Raw genomic sequence first — 25501 nt, 5'->3', positions numbered from 1 at the left:
ACTGTTTGGAAGATAAGATGAACAAATATCTTCAGTTTAGAGTGTTGCATCATCATTCTCAGTTGCTGCATCAGTGTCGTGTCTTCATTGTCTTTGTCAAGTGTGCTATTTGGTCCAAGTTTTTATTTGTGGTACTTTTTCTATTTTGTGTAGTGAGTTGATCATCAATCAATATCTATTCATGTTGAGTTAATAATTATATGAATGCTAGAATATATAGGTCTAATCCACATGGGAAGTAGTTTTTAGTTATTATGTTGGACTCCTATCTATATGGTTGTGATTTCTCTTTTTCTATTAGAATAAGAATAATGCAATTCTATCTATCTCAACTAGGAACATTGCACAATCCACATTTCTGCATACCATCACTTTGCAGTTCATTTAGCTTTACCTGAGCACTTTCAAAAAGGGAAGATAAAAGGGTGCATTATTTCTTATCACACTAATTCTTATCTTTTATTTTGCTTAAATTGTGTTGTTTAATGCAGTAAATGTGCCTCTACGTGATTACCAGCTTTCTATTACAAGGATTGCTCTATTTTCAAACACATTAGTAGTATTGCCAACAGGGCTTGGTAAAACTCTCATTGCTGCTGTTGTGATGTATAACTACTTCAGATGGTTTCCTGAAGGTACTATCTTTTGTGGCACAACATGCCTGATTGATCATAAAAAAATTCCCCAGTTTGATGCACTATAGTGTTTACATAAAATATTTAATCAGTTTTTTGAGATAACCTATGTAATTTTTGACAATGAAGGTAGTTTTATGTTGGCTGTGTATATAGAAATAATTGCCCTTTTAATTGCACTTACAATATCAGCATACAACTGTACATCAATTCTGATATCTAATTGATTTTGCATACTACTAAACTCTTTTTGTTTGATTTCTCTTCCTTGAGGGTTAGCCTTTGTTTGAATTATGTATTCAATTGATTTGCTGACTGCTAACCTTGAATTTAGTATATTCTGTTGTGCTACAGCTACTTCATTTGGTTTATGTAATTTTTTCACTCCTTTTCTTTCATTTGTTTGTACTTAAAAAATGAAGTTATTTTGTATTCTATTTCTTTCTTGCATTTTAATATTTTTCTTTATCATTTTTGTTATATCTTTATTTTATTTATTTGTTTTAGGAAAAATCGTATTTACTGCCCCTTCACGACCTCTTGTTATGCAACAGATTGAAGCTTGCCATAATATTGTTGGGATACCACAGGTATTATCATTATTTATTGATTTTTAAGTTTCCTTTATCGTGTAATCATCTTTTCAATCCTGTTACTATGCTTTATTTAAAATTTATGTGTTTGTGAGAACATTATTCTCAAACTGATTGCAGGAATGGACAATTGATATGACAGGTCAGGTAAACCCTGCTAAACGAGCAAATTTATGGAAAATCAAGAGAGTATTCTTTGTCACCCCGCAAGTGCTTGAAAAAGACATTCAATCAGGTTGGTGGATTCTTTTGTGATGATAGTCATTATCATAAACAGGCTGGATAAGTAAATAGCCACAAATAGTTTACCTGTTATTGTGCCATGCTGCCATAGAATATTTGTTATGTGGCCATTAGACGTGCATAAGGCTTGGTATGCTATACTTATGCACAATTTTTTCTCTTGCATTAAAATTATCTGCCAATCCATCATTGAGTTCTAATTCTTGCTACAGGTTTGTGCCTATCATTTAAATTATACATGTGTGGCTCACAAATTAGCATCAATTTTCTTAGACTTTATTGGTCAATATAAAATATTTGGGTATCCAGTGGATACAAATATTGACCTTGTCATCGTCTAGAAGAGAGAATTGTGTTAAGATTAAATTCAATTTTGACAATAAATTTTTTAATCAGATTGATGGATTAAGCTATTGAAGCTGGCTTAGGGTTGTAATGGAGTTGTTCTAAGTCCTTTGTTTTTTTATGGTCGTACTAATCTGCATAACTAGCTAGAAATTCTTAAAATTCATGAAAAATTGACCATACAATTTGCTGCTATTGCTTTACTTCACTTTAGGTAGGAAGGGTTAACTCTCTCATTGAAGGTTGATTTGGGATCATGTAGGATTTAAAAGAAATGAGATAAGTTTAAATTTGTATGGAACTTTGATGAACCATATGCAAATGTAATGTAATTTATGATTGCAAGATATAGGTGCTATTTTTTTTAATAAAGGAGGCTTATAGGCTGGCTTGTCTGAGTAGTTTCTCGCTGAAAATGCTCATCCACATTCATTTTCTCTATATTTTATATTTGCAGAATTCACTGTTATCAATTTAAACTTTAAAGATGTAAAACATTTTTTCTTTGCTCAAACCCTAACTGAGGAGTGCTCGATTAATTGTCGGCACTGTAGTTCAGGTGTCCATTGCTGTTTTACTAGTGGTTTGCATAGACTTTTAGCAATTGTTACTAGATCTTTGCAACCAATATTATGACTTTTATCACAGGCAACATTTAGTGTTCTCTGATCTCTGATCTTTTATCTTTTATGTTTGTTAGGCAAATGTTTGGTGAAACAACTTGTTTGTTTGGTGATTGATGAAGCTCACCGGGCTTTGGGAAACTATTCATACTGTGTAGCAGTTCGTGAGGTGTTAAACTTTTTTCCAGTTATCATTTGAATTTAATGTTTCATGATCGCTTGTTACACATCCATAATCCATTTATTATTAGAAATTAGAATATCTATCTCTATTCTGAATTCTTATAAAATCCTTTTTTCTTGATGTATGAGAAAGAAAGGCTAGCATGTTTGAGCTTTAACCATTCTTTCTGCATCCTGAACCTTTTTATCTTCATCTATTCAGTTGATGACAGTTCCTGTGCAGTTAAGAATTCTAGCATTGACAGCAACACCTGGATGTAAGTATTGAATTGTTAAAACTTCAAAATGCACGTATTTCCATTATCTTAATCTTGTTGCTCAGCAAAACAGCCGACTATCCAAAATGTCATCGATAACTTACATATTTCTGCTATGGAATACCGTAAAGAGAGTGACCATGATGTAAGCCCATATGTGCATAACAGGAAACTTGAATTAATAAAGGTAAGTACAAAATTTCTATGTAGTTTGTTGTTTGTTCATTATTTTTTTTCATTAGTTTTGAGTGTAAATATATTGTGTACACAATACTTTTGCTTTTGCTAATATTATTATATTATCATTTTGGTGAAGCCTTATAGCTCATATTTACTATGAACATTGATGTCCTGTTTGAAGCTTTAAGCTGTCTTTTTACATGCCTCATGCATCCTCCAACAAAAGGGCATGTATTGAATTTGTTTTTCCTTTTTTTGTGCATTTACGACTAAAAGGACATAATATTTTTCATTTATGACAAACTTTGTTCAGATGCCTGTACTTATAACACCTTGACTTGGATAAACAATTATGTAGAGAGAGATTTCTGACGATCACTAAGAGCGACGATAAATGGGTGGGGCACTATTTATGGAAGAAACTTGTCAGTAGAAAGATTGCATGCAGATGACATTGGGCTCAAGAGAGAAAGGAATTAATTTCTTGAATTAAGTAAATAGTTGTGCATTCTGAAGTTTTGGATAAATTCACCAATTTATGTAAAACATGGTTTATCAGTCTATGAGGATTAATTTCTCTCTTTTCTTGGAATAAAGACAGGCATTTTATAAAATTCTAATCATTTTGACATAAAACCTTACATTTTGTAGACTTTCAAATCACATACATGTCTATGTATCTTGTTTCTTTAGTTGTTAAATTGTTATATACCACTAAATATGAAATCTATCACTAAATGGCCAGGGATGCTATTAAAATATTGAATTTAATAACATTTGCTAATGCACATATGTGGCTAAGCAGGTTCCAATGAGCGAGGATGCAAGTGCAATCAATAATTTGCTATTGAAAGTTATACATCCATATTTTGCCTGGCTCTCTACCATTGGCGTGATGATGCTAAGTGTAGATGTTTCAAAAGTATGTAGTTACCTTTATGCTTGAACTTGCAAAGTAAACACATGTTTCACGTGTATTTATTAATAAGTGAAGCCATTTTTCATTGTAGTGCCCGTGTTTCAAAATGGTAAAGTTTCTCAATCTATTCTGTTACACATTCAATTTCGTAGTTTGGATCAAATATTAAGTGATGTCATATTAAAATGATAGTAGCATATTTGACTTCTAAATTTAACCAAGGAACTGAGGAGTTTGATGATTCTTATTAATTGTTATTTCTATTTAGCTTGATGTTAATGGGAAAAAAAAGTTGATAGAAAAAACCTTGTTCTTTTAATGAAAGTTAGTAAAATCTGGCACCATGAAAATTGGTAAATTTCAATTATTTTCATTCAATAATTTGGAGTGACTCGTCTTTACTCAGAAAATGTCAATGTCTAAATAGTAATGGTGGGCTAAAAAGGGATATGCAAAGTTGTAATGGGTTTAATGTCAAACTCATCAAGATGGAAAGTGTGGCTGAAAGCCTGAAACACAATCGGTACTTACTTGGATTTTAGGATAGAGCTAAAAGCCCAATTTTAGTCTGACAATATATTGTTTGTTGGAGATGTAACTACTTGAATACAACTCTTAGATTCTGTTTATGTGAATAACTTCTATGACAACGTTGTCCTCTGAATCCATGAGCAGCATAATAACTTAAAACATTGCAAATTTATGATCCTAGAGTGCAAGCTATGCCAGAATGGCATGAAAGTTCAAATCACTGCAGTCTTGGACAGAAAAATTGATACATCATGTGAGGCACTTTCCACAACTATGTGTATATTGCCGTATTCCTAAGGTCTCATACTTTCTTCTTGGAAACTTTCCAATAGGTAATCAAGATCTCTTGTTGCTTCAAAGTACTTGCACCAAAGAGAAAGTAGTTCTGAATGCTAATAAGCTAAAGCATGGCAGATAAATCTATTTCTGTGTGCCATGAGCTATGATGAGGAAGGTAGAAGACTAGAAGTGAATGACTTAGCATAGAGCCTGTAGGGTCTGAACCTCACCCATATCTTTATATCATTCATGGATTAGAGGAGTAAGATCTTCAATGGACTCAGTTTAGTATGAATTGAATTCTGATTATTTCTCAGGCATATTTAATATGCTCCAGGGATTTGAAACAATGGTTAGTTGTAATACAAATTTACTCCTGTTTTTTCTGGTGTTATGCTATTTATAATTTAATTACTTGACAGCTCCTCCCTTGGTAATTTTGTCTCTTTTTTGTTTATATTCTTTAATACACAAGTTTTTGCTTATTTCCAGTTGAGTCCTTGTGTATTACTTAATTTAAGGGATAAATTTCGTCAAGCACCACCAACAAGCCTTCCTCCCAGCAGATATGGAGAAGTAGAAGGATGCTTTGGAGTTATGATTACACTTTGCTACATACTCAAGTTGCTTTCAAGCCATGGTATAAAACCAGCTTATGATATGCTTGAAGAAAAACTGAAGCAAGTGTACGTGCATATATCCCTCTTTTTCATAATTTAACTTGGTTAACTAAGTGCCACATTTTCATCTTTGAACTTGCAGTACTTTTGAGTCAGTAATTTGATTAAATCAATCTAGTTTGTCTTTCTCTTTGAACTATTGTTCTTTTAATTTCCTTAAACTGTGTAAAGTTTGTGTATTCTATTATCCCATCTTATTTTATGTTTTTCTTCTTCATATATTAGTGTTTTGTGCTTCAGAGAGTATGCGAGGTTATTCAACTCCTAATAAGGTGTATGCATAGGTGGCTTTTTAAAAACAGTGAGCTGGTTGCATGAAGTGGTCTAACCAACTCTATGACTATAATATACCCTAATCCTTCTATCTCCTAATTATTCACTTGAATTTAAAAGAACTTTCAGTTGACACTCACTTGCCAATTACCAGAGGGCTTCGTGATCAAATTACTTCAGTTTTTTTTCCTCACTAAACGAGGATATTAAAATGAAAATGCAAAGTGAGAAAGGTGAAATTTTGCTCCCTCTCCCTTCTTGAAGAGTGTTCTGGAGTTCACCAAAAAAAAAAAATGCTATTCTCAAAATGAAAATGCTATTCTCTGAAGTTGGACTTGGGACTTAACTAGAGCCTCACCAATCATCACATAAGTCTTGTTACAATCATATTTGAGGTCAAAGCCACATCCTTTTGAACTTTAATTGTTAACTGTATTAGAGCCAGAGGTTTCTGTAGCATTCTCTTCTGTGGTTGTGAATTGTCCATTCCTCTAAATTTGCTGCCTCTTTTTTGTTCGATAGATATTCTTTATCTGTTGATTTCTTGTTTGCTAATTTCCACTGAGTGGCATTGGCAGATCATTTGGTCGAATGATGTCCAGAAATGAAAACATTTCCAAAGTGATGCATTTGATGCAGCGGAGCTTGTCTCATGGTGCACCAAATCCAAAGTTAATGAAAATGACAGAGATTTTGATGGATCATTTCAGTATGTATCTTAGTAGCCCAAGTTTTGATGACTGCTATTGTATGGTTATTTTCCTTCTTCACACACTAATTTGATTTGCTAAGAATTCCCCTTGTCCACTATCATGTTAGTGTAGTCCTCTCTACTATATATTCTCTATGGATTTTGTATGGGTAAGATATCCATGACATCTGAAAATATGTTATATATTAATTTTTCTCCAGTAACCTTATCTCGTTGCTTGTTTGATAGAGGGTAATTACTCAAGGGATCTTTGCACCAGACTAGAGTTGACACTTATTACAATGCAGCTGCTTGATGATTTTTTTTTCTTTTCTTTTATCTTTTTTGTTTTTGTTTTTTTACATTCTGATCACTAGAATTGGGCAAGGTCTAGCAAAATGACAACTTTTTCCTCTTATAGGGGAGACAATTTAAATTTGTTTCATCTCATATTTTTCCAGATTCATTTGTAATCAAATTTCAATTTTCTATCTGATCGCAGAGAAAAATGATCCAAAAAATTCAAGAGTGATCATCTTCTCAAATTTCAGAGGGAGTGTCAAGTAAGGAAAATCTTCCATTGATTTGATGTTTATTGATTATCTCATGCTGCCATACAACAACATTTCATTGTGTTTGCTTATGAAAAAAAACAACTTTTATCTTTAAGCAAATCCAGTGACATGTAATATGAAGAATTTTACAAAAAGCATTCAAAATGTCTTAGTCTGAGATAATGTTTATTGGTTGCATACATTTATCTTTTGGGTGTTCTTTCACTATCAAGTATAATGATACAAGCTTGATCTTGTTGATGTTCCAGGGATATAATGAACTGTTTATCCAATCTTGGTGACCTTGTTAGGGCTACTGAGTTTGTCGGTCAAAACTCAGGTTTGTTGTCCTGTGCTGTAACCTATTGTGTTTATGTGATCAGTTCTATCTTGTTCGAGGAGAACATTTTTCTGAATGTAGGCACCTTTTTCTTTATCAAAATAATGCTTATCTTGAGTGATTAAGTGAGAAGGAAGAAGTAAACCTTCTTGCTAGAACATTCTGATCTTTATCACCCTTTGTTCTCATTGATTATCAATTGCCTTTTTCATGTGATGAGGGGATTCTACTACATTTTTTTGTATCAAATTCTGCTTTGTGAATGATCACAACGTCCGTAACATTTTTTTTACTATATTTGAGAGATCCACAATCATTGGGGTAATTCAAAGATGAATACTGTACTCGTAGTCTTTAGAGTGTTTGTTGAGAAATTGTTCCATTTTAATATTATCAATCATGTATGTATTTTGTTCAGCTTATTATGGACGTTCCACATTAGTCCCACACCAAATTGGAGTGCTAGCATTTTGGTGGTACAAAAAGGACAGATTTTATGAATTTTATTTCTGATAGAGAAAATACCTTCCATTGCAATTATTACCTTTCTCATTGAGTTCTCATGTGAATGGGCCTTGGAAGTTTCAGAGCATTGCTAAGAATCTTGAGTTAATAATTTGCAATATGTTGAGGCATAACTATTTGTTGGACAGCTTCTCAAACAAGAAACATTTATCTAGAGAATATGTTCAGAATGGAGGCCTAGAAGCAATAATGATGTCTCAAATTATCTCCAGTACAGAAGCCAGTTGCTTGGTCTTGTTGGCATCTGTAAACCCTAATTAAAAATTTATGTCCTAAATAGACTAACAACACTGACATCTTCCATCTCAGAGATAAGCTTAGTGAGGAGGGTATTCAAAACTTTGTTAGCTTATGAATTTTGAAATTCTATAAAACTCATTGGCTGCTGGCTTCTTTTCTATTTCCCAAATTCAGATTTATATGCTTCACTGAATAACTTGGTCTGGAATCAATCTGCTTGTTCTTCAATTGTTTCCTTTAGATTTGGTGTTCATGCAATCACTTAATTACTGCAGATAAAACACTAAAAGGACAATCTCAAAAAATCCAACAAGCAGTTTTACAGGCAGGTACCAATTAGAATCCATTACAATTCTAAAGCATAATAATAGCTAGTTAATGTTTGCCAAAAATGTACCTCAGAAATTTCGAAGCGGGGGATACAATGCAATTGTTGCAACATCAATAGGCGAAGAAGGTTTAGATATTATGGAAGTTGATCTTGTTATATGCTTTGATGCAAATATTTCACCATTGAGAATGATCCAGCGCATGGGAAGAACTGGAAGAAAGCATGATGGAAGAGTGGATATCCTTTTTCTCTTTTGATTCTCCAGCTCCTAATGTCACTTCCGAGGGAAAAGATTTGTTTTCTTTTCCTAATTTCATAATCTTACACATTCTTATTCAAATATGTATTTTTCTTGAATGATTCCCTTGACGCCATCACTAGTTCTAGCTTGTGAAGGACCTGAGCTCAAGGGATACTTGAGTAAACAGTCTAGCGGAATTGCGGTTAGGAAGCATATGCATAATTGTGGAATTAACAGCTTCAACTTCCATTCTAGCCCTAGAATGGTGAGATGTGAAATAGTGATGGGATATAATTTGCTTAAAATTACATTTTCCATGTATTATTGAGTTCAAAGAATCCTTATTATCCATAGGTTCCACATATTTATAAGCCCGAGGTGGAATTTGTTGAATTGACAATACAGCAATTTATCCCCCGAGGGAAGACATTCAAAGAAGATGCCTCAAATTCATCCCCCCTTCTGGACAGCATATCAAAAGAAGAGAATTCTCTGATTGCTAGATATTTTGGTTCTTCTGGAATTAATACATGGAAACCATCTCTGATTGCCTTCCCTGGCTTCCAGTGTTTTCCATCTAGAATACATACAGTAAGACACTCATTCAAGACAACTGCGATGCTCATTGATACTATGCAAAATCTGGGAGAACTATCATTTACCAAATCCAAGAAAGATTTGGTCATTGAGGTATCACTACTTTTTCCCTTGTGCTTGTTCATTGAATGATTTTCTGAAAATTGTAAATTTTTTTTATCTATATTCAGGACTCAATAAAAAATCATTCTGATCCTGGTATACTCACTAAACCGAAAGCTATGCAAGGTATCCTCTAAAGATTAAACTACTGCTTATTTGCATTCTGACATAATATTCATATTGGTTTTACCTGAGGATATAAGAGAAGTTGATTGATGCTTTGTTGCACTTATATATGTTTTAGAATGTGAGTAAATATTGTAGAGTACTTGTGGTTGTGGGCCTCGTGGCATTCAATGCCATTGATTTATCAGTGGGGAACTATTGTTTTGCTGTAGGTAAAGAAGCAATTGATGTGTGGTTGTGCTCTGCAAGGATTTGTCTATGATTAAACTGCTACTTTAGCCAAACTAATGTAGCCGCACTATCACAATGGTCTATGCTAATGGTTTAGTATCGTTTCAGTGACTATTTTAATCTGGATTCTTTAATATTTATAACTTGAAACTTACTCATAGCATGGCATAAAAAAGTTAGATTTTTTCTACAAGATTTGGTTCTTTGATAGATAATTGTATTGTGTTGTAAAAATACTAGGATGATTCGCTCCATTTGCAGATTCCACTAAAGATTGTAGTGATGATAATATTGGCATCTCAAAAAAATTGCTCCATGGTGGGATTTGTGATGTAGAACCACCAAGTTGTGAAACTCCTCGACGAAAAGACTTGCATGGTGTCACCATCTGTAGACCTCATAATTACCTTTTTGGGGGAAATTTCATATCAGTAAATGCTTTAGGTGGCGTTTCTGTACCCTATGTGCCTTCCCTTCCGCTTGTTCACTCTGTAATTTCAGATATTCTTGAAAGCGGAAGCAAGAAAGACTTAGTTTCAGATAATATTGATGATGCATCTGAGATTATCACAAAAAAGAATGAAGCTACAGCAACAATGCTACATGATTCTTTATGTTTAAAAAATGTTTTAGAACTAGCAGATGCCACTAAGTGCTCATCTGATCAAATTAATCCAGGACCTTGTTCACCTAATGACGGTTTACAAGAAGAATATGAGCAAATGGAATTAGTATTTCAGACACCAGTTCATGCACAATGTGCTAAACTTACAGAAGGAGGTGTTGCTGAGACACCCGGTGACAGTGTTAAAGAATGTATCTCTTTAATGGTGGGCGAGTCTAGCAAAAACCCAAGTCCTATGGAGCTTAGCCCTAGACTTACTCATTTTATTGAGGAAGGCATTGTTCCCGAGTCACCTATTGCTAAACGTAAAGCAGATAATTCTTTTCATGCTAGCAAGATACCAGAAGATGAGCTAGTTGACATGCTTCAGCAGAAAGTCTGGGATCACATGGAATCATCTTCAACAATGTCTCACAATGCATTTCAACGAGACCCACATGAATTCACTTCTAATTCTACTAATGTCGCCAATCCTATAGGTAAAACAGAATCACACAATATCAAAGAAACTGATATTAACAGCAAAAGGAAAGCATCAGCTTCCCCTTTGACAGCAGAGCAAAGTCCTATGGCTAATCAATTAACTAACAGCTCTACAGATGATCGACAAATGAGCTCTGGGGCAAACTCAGTTACTCAAGCACCTAAGTATAGAAGGTTGCGCAAGTATGGTGACAAAATCAAGAAGTTATCTTGCCAAAATTTGGCTGACAAATACAATTGTTCTGTTCCAAAGGACACTGGACTTACTACATTGACTAAATCAAAGTTGGTCAACTGTCACAAAGGTAATATGGCCTATCAGTATACAAGCATTATTTCCATCTTTCACCTGTTGTCGTCATTTATTTTTTCTCTTTTTTCCAATTTGACATACACGGAAGGCATAAACATACAAGTATTGAATTTGAATTTAATTTTCATTATTTTCTCGTTATTTTGCATGTAGGTAGAAAAAATAAGTCAAAAAGATGCCCTGGCAACTTCATTGAAGAGGAAGCTGAGTAAGATTTTTGATGCTCTTTATGTGCTCCGTTTTACAAATTAATAACTGTTTTTTTCTATACTGCTAGTGCACTGTAACAGATTTTTTTATTGCGCTATAATTGGTCTGTAACAATGAACTGTCTTTTCAATTCGTGGACCCAGCGTATCTGAGGATGCACAAGTTTCTGAAGATGAGGTAGATGATGAACAAAATGAAAAATATGAAGACAGCTTCATAGATGACAGGATAAATCCCACTGAAGAGAACACTCAGGCAGAAAATGGAGGTGACATGGTCACCTTTTATAGGTAAATAAAAATATCCTTTTCCCTATTTAATACAAAGCTCCTTCTCCTTCCTGTTAACATTTTTCACATTAGTTTTAGTGAGAAGATCATTATAGTTATATGTTTGGCCAACTAATTAACCATTTCGTGCTGAATTTGTAAGATTAAGGTTCTAGTCTGGATTTTTAAGTGATATAGTTGGTGAAATTAAACCAAAAATTATGTGCTCTACCTACAGAGTGATTGTTAGGAAACCTTGGCTCTGGATGGGACCTGGGCTTTCACCAGTTGTTTTCCTCATGACTTTCTTGAAGTTATGGCAACTTTACAATATGCATTTCCTTTTCTATAAACTGGGACAGATACTAGTGGTTTTGGGTTACTTTGCATTGTTATTCCAACCTCACAATATAAGGTTGGAGATTATTTATATATTTAGTTTGTAAATAGGCTAAATGTGGGTACTAAATGCCTCATAAATATATTATACTTGGTTATATGGCTTTCATATGAGACTCACATCAGTGTTCCTTTACTAATAATTTCAACATCAACAAATCCGTTTAGTCAAACTACTTGAGGTTGGCTGCATAGATACTCTCTACTTTGAACTTTTATGCAATACCAGTTCTTCTAAATTTCAGTAGATGTCCTTGTGCTAGTGTCATGTTAGCAAAATATCCCATGACCTTCTTTCTAATTGTAACAATCATAGGGATATTTTGGTTTTATCAATAGTAATTTTTACTACCTTTTATTCTTGTATGGTTTCTAACACAAGTATCTTGTTTGCAGGCGTTCTCTTCTGACCCAATCACCCATGGAGATTGTACCTAAATGTTTGGTTGACTCAGTTTCCTCTATAGCTAGTAAAAGTCGAAGCTATTCTTCGGAGGGAATTTATATGTCCCTTCAGACTCCTCAAAATGGCCTACAATCTTTAAATGTTTCTGGCGGTGTACATTCTGCAACCTGCCATGCAGGTTCTAAGCAGGGTAATCTGGTAACAAGTCGCAGTGAACAGAGTTGCATGCTGAGAGAGACCTCAAGCAGACTGGAAGACAGAAAAAAGAAATTAACTTTCCAGAACGCTTATTCAATACCAACAGAAAACTTCCAACAAGATATTTCACATTTAGAGCTCTCTGCCGTGGACTTTACACATAACCAAGTTGGCAGTGACCTTTTCTGTGATGATGAGTTCTATCAGAGTATTGATCTTGATGCTATTGAGGCACAAGCTACTGAGCTCTTAAAAAACAAGTCTAGACTACCGGAAGATGCAACACCAGCATTGAGCCTTAACGCTCCTTCAGAAATCAATGAAGTTCCCCATGTGAATCAATTCAGTCATCCTTCATTTGACTTAGGATTGTAGTTGTCTATGTTTTTGCCTTTTCAGATTGGATGGTCGTTTGCACACATCCCTCTGGGCGCTGCACTGTTCTTAGTTCTAATTTCAAAAGTTTATGCGGCTGGGACTTTATTCAGGAACAGAAGTATCATCCAGGATGGAAAAATGCCTTACTGGCAATCAAGTTGCCTTTTGACTGCCGAGCTTTAAAAGACAGCAAACAACTCTCATCCGTGAATGCAGCAGTGGTGTTGGTTGTGCGCAACTACAGCCATTGAGTAATTGGGGAAATCAACATGTAATGTACAGCTTATGCCCAGAAAAAAAGAAAAAGCAGGTGAAATAGAATATTATGTATATGCATGCGCCAATGGCTACTGGGAAAAAAAAGGGTTTAGTATGCTGTAATTACTGCTTAAATTATAACATCCTGTGGAATCTTGGGATTAGCCTGTGACGAATCAACATGTGGTTGGATCGCCAATCCTTCCATTGGACATATAAATTGTTAAACTTTTTTGAAGAGTAGGGATAAGGTAAGGTAGCATAAATGTAGTCAAATGATCTGTGTAATAGCGTCATGGCTTGAGATGCAATAAACTTGAATGAGTGGGATGGAGATCGGAACATATCCATTATGAGCGGCGCAAATTAAACTCTAGCCTGTTTGTTGTTTGATGAAGAATTTGAAAGAACCTTGAAATTGTTTCAGTTTTTAGATTTCAGAAGATAAGAATTAAAAATAAAAAAAAAATGTTTCATAGTTAATTACCGTTCAATAAATTTTAATGTAAATATTTATTTTACAAATTTTCATTTTTATATTTTTTAAAAAATATAAACTGAATATAATAGGTTTTTATAAATTTACAAAATTCTTTTAATAGTTTTTAAAAAACATTTATTTCTTTCATGACACCGCCCACAATAATAATACAGCTTTATCCATTTTTGTTACTTTACTATAAATTCAAATAAACGATCACTGAAAACAAAAATCACATTAATATTAAATTTTGTACAACAAGAGCCTGAAACCAAAAAGACCTTAACTTTGGAATCGAATTAACCACGATTCACAGACATCAGATTTTCTATCTTAAGATTCTCATGTCCCCGTGAGCATTTATCAATCGGACGAGTATAACATCATTGAGATATGATCTAACTTGTTCTATCGGCGAGGGGACGCGGGAATATAAAAATCTTGGGACATGATTTGTGATTCACATTGCTAATGTTGTGCATGATAATATTCTTGGACAATCGGCCAGATATTTTAGAGAATTAATTCAATTTAAATGATACCTAATTAAATTTAGTTTATCTACTGAGATAGGTATAGCTTTTGAGCAGACAGTACAGAAGAGTGACTATTCAGGCCGAGTGGTGCAGGCAGCCGAGTGAGTAGGGTGGCCAAGTCACAGATCAGATCGAGTGACCAATCAGGCAAATTGGCCGACCGGGTAGTGCAGCAGAGCCACTAGTCGTGCCGAGCGGGCGAAGCGACCGAGCGGGCAAGGTGGACCAAGGCCTATGATGGACACAGTTTCCTTGAGATAGATTCGTCCCACCTTCGGCTATGCTTCGAGGTTTTCTTGGATCATCTGTTTCATAGGATACAGCGGTTAACTGTGATACACACCAAATACTGACGGTCACGATGAACTGAGAGGTATTCAACTACTATCATGAATACTCAACCGAATGAGAGATGAGGGGGAATGTAGGTGGAGAGCTTCAGCTCTTTCCGTGTGTGTGCTGCTCAAGGTCATGGTCTCCCTTTATATAAGAGCATCATCCCTTACCTACATTGAACGCCGAGTAAAGACCATTCAATACATAAGGATTAATCATAGCTGTCGATCAGTGGTCGACCATTATTATTCTAGAGATTACGAAATCACCATTAACAATAATTATTGCTTCTGTTACTTTTTTGAGCAGCAAATAAAAAGAATTAATGTGACAAAATATTAGTTATTTTGCCTAGACAAATTTTACCCGAATCAATCTGGCATTCGGCATGAGCAAATCATGCTCACACACAAATCAACTTACTTTAGTGGAATCTAAACCCTGGATTTGCACCCACTCTTACGTATCCACACGTGAAAGAGAATATCTCTCTATACATTTGTTTACATCATCAATGCATATGAATCAATATAAATCAACTAATATACCTTGAAATTCCCAATGTAAGACGCATCGTTTAAGCGGTAACGTTTATTAGCAACGTAATGATTATATTATGACAGTGTCTTAATCCATAGCATTCAGATTCGCATTACAACAGTTATCTGTATATAAACGATCCAAAACAACCTTTTAGTGATATTAACATTCTCCTGGATCCTGGGTAACGAGAGGGAAAAGAAACTTGGTACCAGACTCCCCTTGACTTGCCAATAACTTAATTTCCCCCCTCCAACCCATGGCGTAAACAAATCATCAGTGTCTGTACTTGGCGTTGTTTGGTGCTTTGAAGATGGCTTGTTTGTAATATTTTAATTCATTGATGCTCTCCTTGATGTCATCCATAGCTCTATGCCGTTGAGTCTTTTCTGGTGCGTTTTTCTTCTCTGTTTCATAAAAGAAGCAATCTTATTTTCTGAAATTCAATCAGATCTTGGAAAGTAAGAATGTCGTATTAACAGGACAAACAGTAGCCAATAATCTAGCTTCAGTCAATGCCAATCAGTTAAAGTCGGATTTTGAATACCTGATTATGCTTAATAGTCGGTTTCGGTCAAGTAAGGATTTGCTTACAATTGCAGACACCTACAGGCATCTACATATTTTTCCTGTTTAAGTCACACGCATATTCTGATATCCATTTATCATCTGAAACGGGTATATACCCACAAGTATATCCTTTTATCATCCAAAGTGAACCAAAAATTCAGAAATCTAGCATGTGGCACCTCTAGGTATCTGCAGAAGCTTATCATTTGAGCTCAACCGAAAGTTTGATATAAAGCATTCAGAGTGTAACAAACAAACAAAAACCTGGTTGTTCGCACGATGTTATTATTACCATTTCCACAGATGCCACAGTTGCTTAAATCACAAGTTCATGAAAGAATCGTGTTTAAATTTGAAAAAGGATGACCCATTCCCGAGTCATCAACTCCTTTCTAAGTTCTACTTAAATTTGTATGAAAGACAGTGTCATTTAAAAAAAAAATTATAAAAAAACTGCACAAGGCATTTATCATGGAAGTACTTTATCCATACATGAATGTATACGCACTGGTTCATAAAGAATAGGCAAGAATGCGGTAAATTGAAGGTTCATTGCCAAAGATGTCATATAGATGCTAGATCCCATTATCTAATGGATGTTTGCCTAGATAATGTTGAGAAAGGAATGACTTTTACTGGATGTTAATAATTTTTATATTTAAATCATAAAATCTTTTATATATTTAATCATTTATTAAATATCTGAAATATTTGCTAAATTAAATATTGAGCATATTATAGACAGAATTTAATATAACATTTTCAATCAATAACTACAAAATATGATATTAATTTATGGATAATTATATATCAATAATACAAAGTTATTTGTCAAATTTGAAACATGCTAATACTTTTATAATAGATATAGAATGTTATATATTAATATTCATAAATTAACAGATTAGTTTAGAACTATGGTTACGAAAATATGATGGTGAGAAATGAAAAGAGAAATCATTGGGATTGTATTGATTCAGTAAAGAATTCAATTTGCTTATTATCTCCAAAGAAATTTATATGTATTGATATTCTCAATGAAGTATAGATTATCCTTACAATTTTTGAACTTCTTGCCTTGTCTCAGGCATTAGATACTTTATTTTGTTTTCTCTTTCTCCTTTTCTTTTCACATTTTCCTACCCATTCCAATTCCACTGATCCTATATGGACATTACATAGATTTCCTGCTGGTTATGATATTAATATCCTGAATTGTGCTCATTAAATAGACAAATATTTTCCTTGAACCACATGCATATGCATTATGAATCTTGACTATTCTACCCCACGGGTTGGTGTAGTGGGTAAATGCATGGGTGTTTGCTCCCATAAATCTTGACTAGAATAAATCAGCTGCTTATTATAACATTTAGACAGAATGAGATTGAACATTATCATTGTGGGCATGAAAACCATGCTTTCAGAAGCATCTAAATTGTAAAAGGGAAAAAATATCCAAAATAATATGACCCATAAACACAGTTAAATGGTATCTGATGCATTACCTTTTGGAAACCAACGGATGCATAAAGCCATAATGCTGCTAACATCAACTAGCACATGAGAAAACATGGCAGCCAGAGAAGGCATATACTTCTGTCAGATCACATTTTAATGATTAGACAATAAACTAATTCCTTGAGCGATAAAATGCAATGGCATTAGAAAAAAGCCAATGAGATTTCAATGATGTTACAAGGCAGCGACAGATATGTCTAACATATGAGTTTGTTTGATGAGGAAAGAAAACAGAACAGGACGTTTTAAGGTTGAACACTGCCTAGGCTTCAATCAAACGAAGATGTTCCCTAAGAAAACTAGAAAAGCATAATTCCTACCCGCTGTAGCACTTCCTTAAGGCCCAATTTAGCCGCACCAATTTGCAAGGAGAGGAGAGTTCCAATTTCAAAGTGCTTTCCCTTGTTTAAACAAGTAAAAATCTTGAAGAGAGAAAGCAAATTCTCCCCTTTTGGAGCTTTTCAAACCAAAATCACGTGAGCCCAAAAATGGGTGGAGATGGATGGTCTTCATGGAAGGTATTCCCCGCAAGTGACATGGGGTGACAGGCGAGGTTGGCATTGCGTGGGGAGTGAGAGTAGGTTAGCATTGAGGAGGATGTCAGACAAGGTCAGTGAACAGGCTGCATCAGACTGTTGGATGGGCAGAGAGGGGATGCTGGGCATTAGAAAGCATGGGGATTGGAGTAGTGTCGGGCCTCGGTTGGCTTAGGGTGAGCTCAGTTGATGAACATCATAAGGTAGAGAGCATCAGGTAATTTTACCTTTCCTCTCCTCTCAGTCAACCAAGATGAAGTAAACAGGATCCTAGGAATTTTTTCTCCTCCATTAGCAGGTGAACCCAACCTAAGGCAAAAAAGTGAAAATCCATCTTGCTTGACAATGTTTCAAACAAAATTAGGTAAAAAGGACTTCAGATAAAGGTTTACTAGTATGAAATCCATCAACAATAAGAAGAACAATAACATTTAAAAATAATGCAGCACTTGTAAAACACAATATGGAGGGAGAAGTGGTAGGATTGAGCATTTTGTATTTGAAGCATTTTATTTATTAATGAACGTCAAATTTTGAAAAGCAAGAAAGAAGCCTTCTCATAATAAACCTTACTGGCAGTCCCACCTCCCCATGGTATCACATACATTTAAGGTTTGCCAATTGTGATAAGAAGCTACTAGAGTAAAATAAGTCAAAGAACAAAAGAAGTTTGTTAATCAAATGAAGGCCGTTTAAGTTTATTCAGATTAATAATTAATTAGAAGCATTCAGATTGCCATAGACGTGCACAATTTATTCCATATCTGTTCCTTAAAGAAAGCTTTTGCATGGCATCAGAAGTGTTGGGAGATCCAAGATATTGACAAATAAATGCTGAGTTTAATTATTCATGTAATAAAAATGAAGAGATGTTCTAACCTTCAAGAAGAGAAAATCCATATAAATAGAATTTCCAGCCAACTGTGGAGTTTGTGAACCCACATGCTTCTTCACAAAGTCTATAACCTGCAATTGGTCAATTGATCATTCAACAAAAATGCAAGAACTAGATAACATGCAATGCCCCCACTCTAAAAATTCATGCCACTCGCTACGTAGACCTATATATAGAGAGAGCAGAAAATACATGTGATGCTAGCCACTTGAGCTGCATGCATCAGCATGGAAAATTGTGCATACACATCTACCAAATAACCAGACAAATATGGTAGTCACAACTTGTACAACAGCATGTATACTGTATAATTTATTTGACAGCAAATTTAACAGATATCAACAACAAAAATACGGAAACTATCAGTAACTCAAACACTATATGCTACTGATTGCAATCATTACATAAGATGGCATACTTTGCACTTTAGCAATTCGTGCATTTATAAAAGGTGTGATCCACGGAAATGGGAGTACTAGACTCATGTGTAGTGGATTCAGATATACATTGTTAATATGCTAGAGCACTACCATCAAGCTCTAAAATATTGACCAGGTATTGATGGGAGACCAAAATGGTAAAGTTTCAGTGTCAACCTGGATATCAACTTTGTGCTCGTTTGCACCAATCAGGAAGAATAATACCCTAATGGAAAGATATTTCTGGCCTTCCAGTGTCTGGTATTGTGGCTGGCCAGAATGGTAGGTTTTGGAGTCAGACAACATATTGTGTCTGTAAAATTTGGTGTTGATCAGCACCAACCAGTAAGAAGAAGATGAAAAAGTACAAGATGGATGGTTGCCAAAATTCACATCTGATGACGTACTGTTATCCAAGAAACAAGTTCAAATGATTCATGTGCCCTTTTATGAAAAAAAAATGCACTCGAGACTAGCTATTTAAACAACATTTGCAAAGAAAACTTCTGGTATGCAGAAAAAAATTGTATCAACTATAATGTTGTCAATCATTATAATCAGTAGGTTTAAAAAAAAGACAAAATTATAATGTAGTCATGGAGGAAAAGCTAATTAGTCGGTGCATTGAAAAGTCTCAAGTAGCCAACCCCATTTAGCTACGAGAACATTCTGCTTCTTAATTTTGTTATGTTTCATTTTTGTAAAATTTTCAAACAGGATTTTCTGATGAACGAAATATTATACAAACCTTGACAACATGTCTAGTGCTGTACTACTTGACCGGTCATTAGGGATAATAAATCAATTGATGTGATCATTAACAAACTATATAAATAAATGTCCCATAAATATGTTTGATAAGGACTGGCCCAACCAGCACTATATCCTTTTTCAGTTGGATGCTATCTCTGCATCGAACAATACAAACAGTACAGAATTAAACAACAAAGGATCAATGCAACTACAGGCATCAAGATATAAAGCGTGTTTAAAGAAGTTTGTTGTTTGATTCAAGCTAAACCTTGAAAGTGGAAATGGAGGTTGGTTGTTGATTTATAATGTAATCAATATGTCATAGCTTCCTAGTCCAAATATACCCAAAGGAAAATCATCCTTGAAATGTGGTAATCCCTTCCAGCACATGTTTTTTGGTATTATTCCATGTGAATTTGGTTTATAGCATTACAGTTATATGCACCTTCATTTACTTGTTGCTGACATGAGGAAGACTACAAGCAAGTAATAGGAAAGCATTTAAAGGATTATCCATACTTGATTTTCCGCATCTGTTTCTGTTACTGTACTTTTTAACACTCTCTCTGTCAAACCTGCAGGAATAGCAAATGAACTTCCCAGTTTTTTAGAAGAAAATAGAGGAGAACAAAACTAAGGACAACAGGGCAGATACCACTTGCTGCATGATGATCACGACACCATTCTCCCATCTTGTCCAAGCACTCTTTTGGTTGTTTAATAACCAAATCTGGACCCTGAATATAGAAATGATTTAAACTGATTCAGTGTCACAGCTCATAGAATAAAGGCAGGGCCCATCAGTGTTCTACAAAACATATTTCCATCAAACATATTTGGTAAGAATATTACAGGTCCTTGTTCCCTAAAAGAGAAGGGGATAAAAAAAAGCATCCACTGTGGCCAGCTCAGAGATCTTTATTTGTAGGAAAATAATTGATCAATAATCTGGTAGACATAGAAAGCATCGAAGATTGTTGTCAAACTCCTCTGAGAGAGGAAGCAGAGACAAACTTATTTCATAGCGAAAATATAGATTTAGGCAACGATCCAATGTCAAATGTTGCTTGTATATACAATCACAAAGGTGACAATACAATGTCCAAATGATATTAGGAACAATAATTGTAGAAGGTTAATTGTTTACAGAAACAGTCCATTTTGTGGTTTAACATCTCGAGAAAGCCACACAAGATTCAGTTTGAATAATGAACTGAACTATAATAAAGAACATTTTCCTATACCATTACTATAGCTACTTTAATGAGTCTCTTGTGCATTCTTTAATTTATTTGGTAGGCAAACTGCCTTCTGTTTCCTCCAAAAAAAAAAAATGAACAGCAAGATAGTAGTTTTCAATAATAATAAGAACTATTATCCGCTCAAATAGAAAATGCTGCATATCTAAAAGATTTCCAACAATCTATAATCTGCAGAAAGATGATTCTCATTTAATATCTAACGACTCTAACCACATTGGTGCTCACACAGGCCTGCATCTACAAATTATGTATCCAAAGTAACAATATAATAATTTCATATATAGACTTGTTTCAACTTCAAGCTGTCAGAATATATGGAATCCTGTTAGAACTAATTTAATATTTCTAGTTCAAAAATGCAAACAAAGAGAACATAGAAATAGCTTTGCCTTACGAAATTTTAACAATTAGGACAAACATAGCAGAACAAAAGGGCAAATAAGAAGATGAAATAGATGAGAAGTTACACATGGTGCATGGGTAAATAAGATGCATGAACAAACAAAAGAACTCACATCAACTGATTTGGTTAATTTACCATCTGTTATAACACATGCAATCTCCAATATCCGATCAACGTCAATATGCAAACCTGTGTAAACAAGTCATAAAAGATCAAATTCTGGATGTTTGACAAACCATGCAGTATGGAGATCACACACACAAAAAAAAATTGCAAGCTATGATTGAGAATTGACTTCTTGTTTATATATGTTTTAAAAAGCAGGCATTAGGAGTACATATGTCCATCACTTGGTCCTGTGAATGTACATATACCAACAAGCATTGCCATATTAGATTCAATAAACTCACCAATGACTACCCTTTCAACGTACAGCATACCAATTCTTAAAATTCATACCTGTCATTTCCAAGTCAATCCACACAAGAGGCATTCTGTAGTCTTCTGAAGGTGATGCAAATGTTTGTTGTTCTACTTTATCATCTCTCGTGTTTGTATTTTCCCTTGGCCTTTGATTTTTAGTCTTTGTCACATCTGTTAGGAGAAGTACTGGAATTCCATCACAAAACAGATACATTCCAGAAATATATTCGAATATTGATTTCTCTAGATTTGAAGTAACTCAATTTTGATTATATATAACAAAGAAAAGACCTGATTTTTTATCCTTTTTTGCATCTTTGGCAACTGCGATAGAAATTATCTGTTCTTTATCATCTTCAGCATCCACTTCCAGAATAGAGAAAATATTTGAAAGATTGCTCATCTCAAAATCCCTAAGCAATAAAATAAAGAAAAGTATGCTTATCTGATTCAGGAAACATAGTATGGTTTTAGGAAGATGGTAATGCTAGAAGCAAAATATTTGAAGAAATTCATTTGTGTTTTCGCAATTTCAACCATAAACTCACGTGGAAATAAAAAAAAAAAAAAAAAAACTAGTTAAAGCATCTAACAAGAGCAAAAATTGTCAAAATCTGAACGGCACAATCCTACCATCCTGAAATTGAGGTATGGGCATGCTCCAGAGATAAACCAGCAAACACAGATGTAATTCCTAATTGTATGGTAAAAAACCCTAAACAGTTAGTTCGTGGAAAAAAGGCTGCCAACAAAGGGAGTTGAAGTGTATTAGAACGCCACCCGTATTCTCTACTTTGTAATCACGGAAGTTTAACGAACTTATACTACATCTTGACTACTGTCCTAGTATCCGGACAATCTGAGATCCATAGTAGAAGAAAAAAAAAGGCAGCCCTACCACAGATTAGTGGCTAAACAAACGCCCGGCGATCACGACACCGCTTATCCTATATTAAAATCACGAAAGGAAGATCACAAAAGCCTGTATCCCATATTCTAAGAGATCAACGACAAAATATTTGTCTGGCGAAAATGAATACCTAAAGCATCAAATCTCCACGGAATTAAGACCAAGGAGAAGAACCGTCAATGAAGCCGCAAAGCCCTATAAAGATCCTCTCCTGCGAGACTGAAAGATGAAGGGGAAAATGTTCCGTGCGCGAAGTAGAGAAGAGAAAGCCGCTGAGGACGCCGTCGGGTGTCGGATCTCAGAATTCGGAAAGCTGGAGCACGAGCAGGGTTCTAGTTTTTAATGCGCGTCTTTTAAAACCGAACCGAGAATCAAGGTTTTTTTTTTTCTGAACGAATCGATTAAATTTTTTAATAACGAATCAAGCCAATCGATTTCACTGAATTAAATAAAATTTTCTAATTCAGATCTAAAAATTTAGTAAATTTGATTTCAGTTTAAAAACACAGGGTCTAAAGATTTAATTTGATAAAAAAATAATTTATTAGATTATTTTATTTAATCGAATAAAAAATTTAAAAATAAAATCAAACTGAATTAATTAAATTAATAATTTTTTAAAAAAATTTAAATTTTTGAAAAAAATTAAATTTTTGAAAAAAATTAAATAAAATTTTAAAATTCAACCGGTTCAATTTGTTTAACCAAACTTTTACTCATCCTTATTTGAGGAAAAAGAGAGGTTAGGGTTGATTGAGAGAGTGTGTTAAAATTGTGCTAGAGATTTCAAATTGAGTTCTTATCTATTAAATAGAAATATACAGTAGCAGTTAGGTCTGTAACCTTAAAAAAAAATATCTTAAATGTTCCATGTGAAAGTAAAATTTCAAAAGCATTAAACTACTACTCTTAATTCTTTTTTACAATTTAAATATTTAATAATTTCTTTTGTTATATTGATTTTTTTATAATCCTTTGATCATTTATCTGTAGATAATTATTTAATAACTAATTAATCATTTTTTAATATATAATTATTGTTAATAATTATGATCCTGTCTAATAAATGATTTTATGAATTTATAATTTAATTTTTTTTAATATAATAAAATCTTCAACCTAAGTCGTCTTAGTTGATCATAGTATTCAACGGTTTAGAACCGTCAAACACTTTTAAATAAGAATCAATATTTGTAGGCTGTGTTTATCTATTTGTACTTATCACTATGAATCTATGATCAATATCTTACATTACTATATTTGGTTTAGGGGAATAAGAGTGGGGAATGAGAATAACAATCATTGATTGTCATTTTTGATTTTTAGATTATAGAAATGGAAATACAAATAAGATAATGAATTCTTATAATTGGGTAATGACTCATTCCCATGTCTCCCCCTTCAATGAGTCATTACTCTATTTTCAACAATCAAAATATTCTCTTATTCTAAAAATACCCTTGACAAAAAACTAAAATTTTCCCCCTTAATATCAAATATCAAAATATATTTATTTAATTTTTCTTTCATATCACTTTCTCTCTCCTTGTTCTTTCTCATCATATTTGCTCTCTCCTCATTTTATCACTCACTTTCTCTCTCCTTAATCTCTCTCATCACATTTTCTTTTTCTTTTTTTTTCTCATTACACTTTGTTTCTCATTACACTTTCTCTCTCCTTAATATCTTCCATCACACTCTCTTCCCTCTTTTTTTTTCTCATTACACTTTCTCTCATCAAACTTCCTCTCTCATCATACTTTCTCTCTCCTCAATCTCTCACATCACACTCTCTTTTCTCTTTCTTCTCATCACACTTTCTCTTTCATCATGCTTTTTATCACATTACACTTTCTCTCTCCTCAATCTCTCCCATCACACTCTCTCTCCTCATTTTTTCTCATTATACTTTCTCTTTCTTCATCCTCTCTCATCATATTTTTTCTTTCCTCATATTTTCTCTCTCATCTTCTATCATCATGCTCTCTCCCATCACACTTTCTCTCTCTTCATTCTTTCCATCATACTTTCTCTCTCATCATACTTTCTCTTTCATCATTCTCTCTCATCATATTTTTCTCTCACATCTAATTTTTCTCTTATTTTCCTTTAAGGGTAAAAAAGAAAATTTTAATTTATTCTGATAGAAAATATTCAATTAACCAAATATTATTTTTAAGAGTGATATCCATGCTCAGACCCATTCTCATTCTACAATACTATGATTCTCATTCCGATTCCTATTTTTAGGAAAGAACCAAACACCCCCTAAATTGTGTAAAGGGTCAAAAGTTGTATATTTATTAATCTTGCTAAATATCGAAAGTTGTGAGGTCCATAATATTGTTGAGGGTTAAAATTACATGCTTTGATAATTCTGGTTAAAGTTGATAATTCTTGTTATCTCTTATTATTTTTTATTCCACTGCTTTACTATGTGAGTTTTAAACTCCTAGTTTAATTAGCTCATAAAATTTATAATACTATTTATACCCCTCTAGTATTGAGTTAAATCCTACATGTTGTACAAGTTTTGAAATAAGAGCACATCACGATAGATTTTATGGTGGAATTACCCAAGACTTAGAAGGGGCATGACTCGATTTGGGTAATCGTTGATCGATTAATTAAGTCTATCCATTTTCTATCTATTCGTAA

The 25501-nt window shown here is 33.9% G+C and overlaps 2 protein-coding genes across 2 annotated transcripts; one reads left to right on the top strand and one right to left on the bottom strand.

Moving 5' to 3' along the window:
* The first annotated feature begins 474 nt into the window (after positions 1 to 474).
* On the top strand, positions 475 to 13592 carry LOC122009705 (DEAD-box ATP-dependent RNA helicase FANCM-like). Its single transcript, XM_042565968.1, has 20 exons — positions 475 to 635; positions 1143 to 1225; positions 1349 to 1463; positions 2517 to 2608; positions 2825 to 2879; positions 2945 to 3066; positions 3865 to 3981; positions 5281 to 5474; positions 6320 to 6450; positions 6935 to 6995; positions 7256 to 7326; positions 8367 to 8416; positions 8494 to 8659; positions 8801 to 8928; positions 9018 to 9353; positions 9431 to 9488; positions 9981 to 11132; positions 11294 to 11348; positions 11494 to 11640; positions 12415 to 13592. Exons 1-20 carry the CDS (start codon positions 605 to 607, stop codon positions 12995 to 12997), a joined length of 3747 nt encoding a protein of 1248 aa, XP_042421902.1. The 5' UTR covers positions 475 to 604; the 3' UTR covers positions 12998 to 13592.
* Positions 13593 to 15184: 1592 nt separating this feature from the next.
* On the bottom strand, positions 15185 to 23188 carry LOC122009706 (oligoribonuclease-like). Its single transcript, XM_042565970.1, has 9 exons — positions 22974 to 23188; positions 22225 to 22346; positions 21970 to 22104; positions 21623 to 21699; positions 20501 to 20582; positions 20365 to 20420; positions 18658 to 18744; positions 17230 to 17320; positions 15185 to 15558 (listed from the first exon to the last, which is right to left on the bottom strand). Exons 2-9 carry the CDS (start codon positions 22334 to 22336, stop codon positions 15428 to 15430), a joined length of 771 nt encoding a protein of 256 aa, XP_042421904.1. The 5' UTR covers positions 22337 to 22346; positions 22974 to 23188; the 3' UTR covers positions 15185 to 15427.
* Between the last annotated feature and the right edge of the window lie 2313 nt (positions 23189 to 25501).

This window comes from Zingiber officinale, chromosome 8A (genome assembly GCF_018446385.1).
Source record: "Zingiber officinale cultivar Zhangliang chromosome 8A, Zo_v1.1, whole genome shotgun sequence".
NCBI lineage: Eukaryota > Viridiplantae > Streptophyta > Magnoliopsida > Zingiberales > Zingiberaceae > Zingiber > Zingiber officinale.
This window is presented reverse-complemented; position numbering and strand designations above follow the sequence as displayed.